At 31.0% G+C, this 10,303-nt stretch overlaps 1 protein-coding gene across 1 annotated transcript in view; it reads right to left on the bottom strand.

Annotated features, from left to right (window-relative positions):
* Positions 1-9,674, bottom strand: part of LOC105458281 (multidrug resistance-associated protein 4-like) — a 12,924-nt gene extending 3,250 nt beyond the window's left edge. The window contains exons 1-11 of the mRNA XM_011703451.1: positions 9,057-9,674; positions 8,536-8,701; positions 7,731-7,961; positions 6,063-6,194; positions 4,877-5,068; positions 4,442-4,750; positions 3,799-4,338; positions 2,916-3,221; positions 2,592-2,768; positions 1,150-1,639; positions 6-26 (exon numbers count right to left, since the gene is read on the bottom strand). Of these exons, the coding sequence (XP_011701753.1) occupies positions 6-26; positions 1,150-1,639; positions 2,592-2,768; positions 2,916-3,221; positions 3,799-4,338; positions 4,442-4,750; positions 4,877-5,068; positions 6,063-6,194; positions 7,731-7,961; positions 8,536-8,701; positions 9,057-9,163 (2,671 nt within the window). The 5' untranslated portion in view covers positions 9,164-9,674. The remainder of the gene's footprint in view (positions 1-5; positions 27-1,149; positions 1,640-2,591; positions 2,769-2,915; positions 3,222-3,798; positions 4,339-4,441; positions 4,751-4,876; positions 5,069-6,062; positions 6,195-7,730; positions 7,962-8,535; positions 8,702-9,056) is intronic.
* Positions 9,675-10,303: the final 629 nt, after the last annotated feature.

Genomic DNA, 10,303 nt, shown 5'->3' with positions numbered 1-10,303 from the left:
CTTCGAAAATCTGTTTAAAATTCTCCCTGAGACAAAAATAATTAAGTTTAAACAAGAAAAATCGGGAAATTAAAGTTCAGAGATCGCGACAGATTCGATGATTTCAATAATTTATATTTTGAATATAGTGTAAAAACGTGGAAATAAATGTATGCAAATCATCAAGCATTTCTCCATGAATAAGGAAAGATTATTACAGAAGAAGATGATTTATGGTTCTTTATTTACATTTTTTTACAATAATTTTGTTAATAATTAATAATTTAAAAACTAAACGGATACGTTTGTCAAAGTGTTATGTAATCGATTCTAGACTCGAGATTAAAAATGAAATATGTATTACATAATACATTTTTTATAAAAATGTATAACAACACTGCAAAATGAATCAAAGAAGAATAGGGATGATGATATGGTCCTTGACAAAAATGAGACAAAGAATTGATTAGTGTATGTATATTCGTAATTTCGTAAAATAATACACCCAAGTATAAAAAGAAGAGAAATTGATAGGAAGTATGTTTAATTAAATGCTAAATATAATATATAGTACCTTAAAAACATTTCAAACTGTTCGAAAATAAAAATACATTATAGCAAGTATGGGCTATTATCTATTGGCAAATTAGCACTACTGCAAAATAAAAAGTGTTTTATAGCTAAAATTTTTTAAGTAACCGAAAGAGTGGTTTATCGAGTATAAAGGTGCCTTCCAACGCGTGCATTCGATCAGAACATTTTTTATTTTCTGTCTGGCACTTAAAAGTTACTTTGTGCAAGAGTAGAAATTGGACATTTTTGTCGTGTAGCTAGAATTTTTTAAGCGACCGAGATACTGGTTTAAAAGTGCCTTCCGAACATTCCATTGAAATATTTTTTCTGACACTTAAGAATAACATTGTGCAAAAGTAGAAATGAGACAAATCATTTTTGGCACGTAGCTAGAATTTTTTAAGCAACCGAGAGAGTAGTTTATCGAGCATAAGGATGCCTCCTGACCCGTGTATTGGATCGAAATAGCTGTGTTTGTGAAACTTATGAGTTATTCTGTGCAAAAATGGGACAAATAATTTTCAAAAATTCGCTCCAAGAACGTTCCAAACTTCAATCAGTTCTGTTGCCTATCGGGATTTCGCGAGTATTGCTCACCGGAAGGATTGGTGTGGAAAAAGGACATGCGCGCCTGCAGCAGATTGGAGAACATGTTGTTATGGAGATTCCAGCTCGAGTTCATGCAGACCTTCATGAAGAGAAAGCTGCGGAACAACGTAGTAACGGTGCAGGCGATTATGCAGAATGTATATACGTATATGGCATCTAAAGTGCTGAGCAGGCCGTCTGGATTCAGCGTAAAGATCGACCCGAGGAAGCTGTCGTTGTACATGTGCGCGAACTCTTTGGCGTCACTAGTGTTTTCGATGCGCCTAACATCCTCCAAAGTGATCCAGTATGAGAGCCAGTAATCATTTCCGGTGGTGGCGATCTGGCTGATGATGAAGCCCAGCAACAGTATAAACAAGGTAAAGTAATTGCCACCATGATGCAGATATTCCTTGAACACTCCGCCGGGTATTTTGTCATGTGCCATCATCTCGGTTTCCGGGTTGTTCTCGATATGATCCGATTCAATGTTCGAGTGCTGCACGATGGCAAAGTAATAATCTAATTACATGATTGTCCCTCGGATCACATTAAGGACATACGTCAAATATCGAAGGATTACCGAAAATATAAAAATGTAAAATAAAATTAGAATATGTATGTAAAATGCACAGAGAAATATTAAAAGCACCAAGATGCTACGGCCTTCTCTCAATTTAATTTGTGTTATACTTAGACGGTCGGAATATATATAGGTATACCTATTGAAAATATTGAAAATATAAATTGTTTATAGATTGTGTCATTATTATGTCAGAATATCTCTTTAAAATTGGAGCATAATTCTTTTATTGGTTAAAAGTTATATAATTTTTTGTTTGTATTAAGCCTTATGTAAAATCTCGCTTTGTAGTAAGTACTTATTTGTACATTTATAATGAGGAAGAAGCATTACGAGTTAAATCAAATTTTATTACACATGGTAAATAATTGGAATAAATATTAGTTTAAAAGTTTACTTGGATCCACTCATTTAAAAGTCATTTACGTAAAACTGCAGCAATATATGGTCATTGTGCTGCAAAGCGTTATTATAACCGAATTATTTATTGCTTTGTTTTTTTGCAATTGGTTTCAGACTGTATTTACAATTTATTAAAAAATGTTTTGTAAAATTTCGACCAAATTTTTCGTAAGTTTTTGTTGTTTTATTTTAGCTGGCATTGTACAGCCCAAAATAATATCGAGAAAATTAATGAATATTTGACAATCACTTAATTTCTCTCACAATATTATTTAGAGAATTTCTTTTACTTTACTTTATTAATTACTATATTAATAAATTTAATACTAACATACTGTTCAAATATTTTTTTAAATTATTTTATCATATTACAAATCCATTATCTTATTAGACAACAAAAGATAATAAAAAATTTTAATTTTTATGTTTTTTGATTAAAAATAACGAATGATAAAGATTATCTTACAATGGAACTTGTAGTCGATAATTCCGAGGCACGTCTTGTGATTATTTGGCTTACAGAGGTTCTCTTTATGTTTTTTTCTTTTTTCTGCGCATCGTGACACAAATCGCCCATCATCCCAATAAAATCTTCGTTTGATTGTACTAATTCGTTGTAACTTCCTTGCATCTTCACGAAACCCTTAACGATTAAAATTAAAATATATTTTAATATGAAAAACATTTATTACTCAAGAATCTCTTAATTAATTATATAATTTAATATATAAATTCTTAATATAAAATTTTTTGATCTAAAAGCAATTAAAGATTATTTTAGGTAACTCACTCGATCCAGCACGACAATGTGATCCGCCGGTTTGAGAAATTGCAACTGATGAGTGACGAGTATCCTCGTTTTGCTATGGAGAAACTCGATGATGCATTTCCAATAGAGATGCCTAGCAACGCGAGTATCCACCGCGCTCAAGGGATCATCAAGCAAATAGAGATCTGCCTGCCTATAAACCGCCCTCGCGAGATTGATTCGCGCCCTTTGGCCTCCGGACAGTAATATACCTCTATCGCCAACAATTGTCAGGTCTCCTTGTGGAAACTGCCGGAAATCCTTTTTCAAGGCACACACACTTGTCACCTGAAATGTTTTTCAGCCGATCAAAAGTGAAAAACATTACACAGAGAGATCTTTACTTTAAAATTTACCCTGAAAATCATTAATCGTAAGACAACATAGTATTTCGACAAATTTTATGTGAATTTTTATTATATTTTTTTAATATATTACAACAAATTTATTAAAGTGTACAGTAAAAATCAGAGAAAATTACATAAAATTTGTCGAAATACTATGTTGTCCTACAATTAATATGATTTTCAGGATAAATTTCAAAAGGAAATTCTCTCCATGTAGGAAATGATAAAATGTTTGAAATCAGGAAAATTGGACATTCTTCTTTAATTTAGATGGAATCATATAGAGACAAAGAATTCAGCAAAGTTTATGGTACTCGCTCAGAGATATCATTTTCTATTGACAATCCATTAGTAAGTCCCATTCATATCTAAACGAAAAATTGAGGAGTCTAAGAATTGTGTACACCAAGTTACATCCGAGAAGTTATTGGTACATAAAATAGCAGCATTAGACCCAAAATAACAGAGATAAACACGTATGATAACTGCAGCAATGCTTTAAACTGTGATAAAACTACCTTCATGTATCTGGCTTTGTCATAGAGCTGACCGAACAATATGTTATCCCTCACAGTTCCATTAAATAGCCAAGGCTCCTGACTGGCATAAGAAATACGCAGATTCGAATTACTCGTAAAATAACAATTGGATAAATTGTGGTGAAAGTTATATTTGGGACAGCCATGTGTGAGGCTCGCAGAACCCGCGCCGAGATCCAGCTCCTTCATCAGCAGATGTAGCACGGATGATTTGCCGGAGCCCACTGCACCGATCATAACGCACATCTGGCCTGGCTTGATAGTCAAGTTAATATTGCACAAAGTCGGTGGCAACTGATCGCTTAACCAATTGGCGGAAACGTGCTGAAGCTTTACGCAGACCGAAAGATCTACAGGTAATCCTTGAGGCTCGGAAGGCCCAGTACTTCCATTTTTCGAGATGTACTTGTCTGTATGTTTCTCCTCATTATTTGCTTCGTCGGGTTTCTGAGATTTAGACTGTAACTGCGGTGTCTTCTCTGAGCGTCCCAAATTTACTTCGTCCATTAACAGGAAGTCCTGTACAAATTAAGAATACCTTAATCGCACTTATGTAGCGATAGAAAAACCAATAAGATTGAAGGGTTTACCACAAAGTTGAAAATAATGTGACAGCATGTACCTCCAATCGGTTCATAGACACTATCGATTCGCCCAACGTTATTAATGCGTGCGGAAAATATGCTGCGGCGGTTTGTCGAAGAAAGTGAAAGTGTATTAACATTTCAAAGCTCACGTTGGCAGACAAATTATTTCCCAATAGAACAAACGTTATCAAGGTGAAGTAGAGATTTAGTCGCTCGGTGAAGATTATAATGGCTACAGACACGGCCCGCATGTACGATGAGAATTTGATCTTGTTGAACTCCATTTCTCTGATCACCGCAACGATTTTACTGAACCATTTTTCCCAGGCGTACATCTTCACTACCTAAAACAAAAACCCACCTTTTATAAACTTGTTTTACAAAACTGTTCTTTTTTTCGTAGAATTTCACATTTAAACGTTAGTGTCTTCTGGGTCGTTAAAATAATTAATCAAATATCTCAGAAATACCTGTATCCCAGCAATGAGTTCACTCATCAGTTGCACTCTTCGGTCAGTCAGTGGCGCGATCATGGCTCTGATTCGGTGACTTAGCAAGCTGATGGTCCCTTGTATTATTAGGGAGATGAACAATAGGAATGCGATGCCAACAAGGATCAAAATACCAACTTTTTGCCACATTATGGTTCCCACAATTACCATCTGTAAATAGAAAAAAACCTGGCAATTTCAATAGATGGCACAATTTCAATAGATAATTTAAATAGTGTTAAAATAGAGCTAGATCTTAATGCCTAATAATATTCCTATGAATTTGATTGAGACTCATTGTTGGTAATCAAATTAAAGATAGGTAAGGTTGGTAATCAATTAAAGAAGGTAAAGAAGTTTGTCCCGAAAATTAAAATGATCAAAATTCGAAACATTCAAATAAAAGGAAGGAAAAATATTCTATCTTTACAACCTAGATAAATTAGCGGAATTGTAAAATTGCATCCTGAATAAACAGTGGATGTACTTTCTTTGAATTAGACTACAATTACATAGAAAAAACGATTTTGATAAAAAATTCTAAAATTTTACTCGATATATCCAAAAATAAATTTGTTCGACCATCAACATAATTACGTTGAAAACTTTAACTGGTTGTTAAAGTTGTGGAATACCAAAATTTTTAGCAATATTGCTTATTATACTTTAGTTTCTAACATAGATAATTATTATGATGATTTAACGAAATTATTTCCAGATTTGTACCCAGCTAAATTTTAGACCTTTTATTAAAATTGTTCTTTCCGTATATTAATATATATATCCGTACTTACCAATAATCTATTAAAGAGATTAATTAATTTAAGTGATTTTAATTGAAGAGATGATATTGTGCACGATATGTAATTTAATTATATTGAAATGTACACGTATATTTTTCTCACACGACACAAAACGATTTTGCTAGGTCTAAAAATTTTTCTAGATACAAATCTGAAAATAATTCTTGTTGGACCATCAAAATAATTTTGTTGGAAATTTAAACTGGTTGCTAAAATATTAAAATGTTTTATAGCAATTCTTATCATTTTTGAGTTTCCAAAAAAATTATTTTAATGGACCAACCAATGATTTTCAGATCAAAATTTTTAGACTTTAAGCGATTTTTAGAGCAAAATCGTTCTTTTTGTGCATTAAGATTTACCTGAATTGGCATAATCCATATAAAATGTAAGTACATCGTTAATTCATCGAAACGAGTTACATCATTGCTGAGAAGATTTATAATTTGTCCACTACCGGTTTGGTTCATGGAGGCTCTATTCAACCGTAATAACTGCAACAAGTTTTGAAATCATTATAGAGCCTGAAAATGCATAATTTAAAAGTTGTATTTGATAAACAACATTTCTTCTTTATGCTATCAATTTCTATTGTCTTTTTCCTAAGCAAACATCGTTACGTAAAATTGTAAACTATTAAATAAGTCGGTTATAATACCGGTCGGTTATGTCAACAATTGTATTACATGCATTAAAAAAATAAGTCTTAACAGCTTTTAACTTATTTTACATAACATAATACAACGTAAAAAAATACAAGAACACAATTTAAAAACTTATAAAGTGAATATAAAGTTAAATTAGTTAAAGTTTAATTAATTTTTAATTAAGTAAAATTTCAAAGGATTAATAATTAAAACTTTTCAGTTTTAACATTTAAACGTAAAACAATTAAAACGAAATATTTTTAATATTATGGAATAGTTTTCTTGTTATTACAATTAAAAAATGTTATTTTCTATTTGACTAGGTTTTTTTCCATTCAAGTAGTCCGTTCTATTTCAAAAGAAATAAGTGCATTCAAATAATACATATGTTTTTCTGTAATTACTCGCGGGATATCAACAAATTTATTGGTTGAAGTCGAAGGACATTTTTAATAAAGAGAATATCAAGTTCGTACGACAAACAAGTATTTATCTGTATATTTTATCTATAGTATATAACTGTGGTACACGTGGCCCCATATAAGTGACCTCCGTAGTAATCTTATCGAGAGACACGTGTCGTGACTCAGCGCTAAAGGAATTAGCCGGACCGGACCGTATCTTTTCACGAACCGGCGAATCGCAACATTAGATATAGGGTAACTGTCCCTATTAGTGTGCCCTGAACCTATTAGTGTGCTTTTATATTTAAATAAGTCATAAAAATAAACTGGTACAAATATATAGACAAAGTATTTTTTTTATTAAGTTAAAGTATTAACTTTATAGAAAAAAAATACTTTGTCTATTTATTTGTACCAGTTTATTTTTATGACTTATTTAAATAGAATAGCACACTAATAGGTTCAGGGCACACTAATAGGGACAGTTACCCTATGGTAACTAGGATTGGGAAGTAACGCGTTACTTATACGCCGTTACCATTTTCGTTATTTTTTTTCAGTAATAATTGTTTATAGCTTTTTCTGTTTGTAACAATAATATAACAATATCTGTTACATTTTTACAATAATGGTAACAATACAACGCGTTACATTTTTAAGATAACGTTTCCAACCCTGGATATGACAATCTCAGTACGACCAGGCATCTTTTTAAGCATTAAAATAAAATTGGTTTAAATTAATTTCTCCAACACTGAAAGCACTCTCCTCGTCAAATAATCCAAATCTGAGTTCTTACTTATACATCAATTATTTTCAACGTGGATAAAAAACTTAACGTACGTCGATCTAACGATTGTAGAAACGTTACGAAATTATTATTTAATTAAATAAAGCGAACACAGTGCACTTCTTGATAGCAGCTCTTTTCTTTTTCCATGAAGAACTTCGATCAGCGCAGATTAATTTATAACATTACCTTCCGATAGAGAAGCGAGCTACAAGCGGCGCGAATCCTCATGCCGATCTGCAGCGACTGTATCATTGTATGGTGCATCATCATAATGTAGACGACGTTACAAATGACCAAGGAAGCAACATAGATCAGCATCTCGTTCATCTCTGTCTTGTATTTTGCAATGGAATCTCTGGCAAAGTAATCGATGATCCAACCTTGAAGGATCGGTATCGTCACACGTATGACACTGCTCTAGAAATTAACATTAAAATTTTGATAATTCCAATATATATATTAAAATTTATAGCTCCAACAGGATTAAAATCTAATGAATCTAAAAACTCTAAAAAGAGATAAAAAAAGAGAGAGGTGGGAAGAGAGAGAGAGAAAGAAAGAAAGAGGAATATCGGAATAACAATTTTTTCCCTTTTGTTGTTAGATGAATTTAATGAGAGATATTTCTCATCTGACATCTCTAACACAACAAATTATTTGCTGTTTCTCTTTGTGGAAATAACTTCCAACATGGAAAAAACGATTTTGTTGGAGAGTCTAAAAATTTTGAGTGGATACAGACCTGAAGATAATTTTGTTGGAAATTCAAACTGATTGCTAGAATATCAAAACGCTTTACAATAATGCTTATTATTTTTGAATTTTCAATAAAATTATTTTTAGATGTGTATCCAGCAAAATTTTTAGACCTTCCTGCAGCAAAATTCCAGCGTCCTTTACGTGAATACTACTTTTTATGACAATGAAACTTAATCTAAGTATCGTAAATATTAATGTCACATAGTATTTCTTCTCAAAGATATCGATATACTTGGATAAAAGTGAAGATTCCAATTATAAAATATGGCAACCAAAAAGCTTTGAAAATAGCCCTGTATAACTTCGGACGGACACTCTTTTTCAGCGGCATTTTCTGCTTGTTTTTGCTCACGGTATATTCCAGATTTTTCAGTTTTTCGAGCTCGAGATTCCAGTACCTAAACAAAGAAAAATGCGTTAGGACTCAAGAAATGAGGAGAGATTAATTTATGATTATGTCTTATTAATTATGTATACTTTTTTTCCGTGTTTCGCTGTATTTACATTTTAAAGAGTATCAAATGTAAAATAATGATGCCTTAAAAATAGAACAGATATTAATCAATAATATATTATACATATCTATCATACATCAAGTTCCACTTTACTTCAAAATACAAGTTGTTTTAAAAATAATTATTATAATTTGTTTTTTCGTGTGCAACGCGAAGTGAGTCATCATTGTTGTAAGCCTTTTATAATGGTGCACACGTTAATATATATTAATTTGTCTCCAACGCGGACGAAACTCACTTCTCGAGATGATCGGTCAGTTTTTCGGATTCGTCTGCTTTAAGTGGTCGATAAATGTCAGATTCCTCCAAATCACGCTTAGCGCCCGTCATAAATAATTCTCTCATCCACCTGTGCGAATCGCAAACAATCGGTATACTTTATTATATTACAGTATAAAGACTATACTGATGCAACGTTTTTTTTCTTCTGTTTTGTTTTTATATTCTTTTCTTTCTTCTTTTTATTTTATCAATAATGCTAAATATTATGACACGAAAGAATGAAAAGTTTAGATATTCAGGTATAAATTTTGCGAATTTTGCTTATATAAATTTTGCTTATATAAATTTTTAGCCACATATATTAAGCTTGTTAATATACGCAATATGTCCCAAATAAATAATTATCTCTTTCATGTAATGCCTGCATAATTAAATGTATAATCCAAAAAATCAAAGAATCTACGTAAATAGATACTTCACTATCACTTTAAGCGTGTATTTTCTATTCTAAATTTACTTTGATGATGTTCGGTTAGAAAAATCGGAAAGTACATAGCTTGGATAATATAAGAAAGATAAAAACCTCTCATACAATACAACAACGATATGTAATATATATAATGTGATATATTTATATGCATGACAATGTGTAAGTGATAAATTAATAATTCACTTTAAATTCTTTTGCAGTCTATTTTTAATAATAAGCTTTAATATGAAATGTTCATATTTAAAAAAAGAACAAATAACACAACATAAATTGCATATTAGTTTTGTAAATAGCACAAAATAAAATTTTTTAAATATTTTATACTTTTTTAAAGTAAAATATAAAACGTAAAATACAATATTCTATTTATAAAATATGAGTTCTGTCTAGAAGATCTTTTCTTTTCGTGGAAGGAATATACAATTTTAATTCCAAAAACTTTTCACCTTAAAAAAGAAATATATAGAATTTTTTTTTATAGAAATTATAATATTTATCATAAGCAACAAAAACATTTCATAAGATAAAAAGTAACTAACGCAATATAAAAATATAATTATTTTGCGGAGAAAAAAATTCTATCTTTAGAATATGAAGATCTTTTGTCGAAGAAATACATAATTTTACTTTTAAGATAAAAATTCTTTTTCTTAAAAAAAGTATTTAGAATGAAAATATGACAATCTTTTTTCGTAGAAATTAAAATATTTCTTATAAACAGCAAAAACATTCATTTTTTCTTTTCCTTCTTTCTTTTTTTCAAATATATATTA

Source organism: Wasmannia auropunctata, unplaced genomic scaffold, assembly GCF_000956235.1.
Source record: "Wasmannia auropunctata unplaced genomic scaffold, wasmannia.A_1.0 LD334555.1, whole genome shotgun sequence".
NCBI classification, from domain to species: Eukaryota; Metazoa; Arthropoda; class Insecta; order Hymenoptera; family Formicidae; genus Wasmannia; species Wasmannia auropunctata.
Note: the sequence above shows the minus strand (reverse complement) of the source record. Positions and strands in the feature narration are given on the sequence as shown.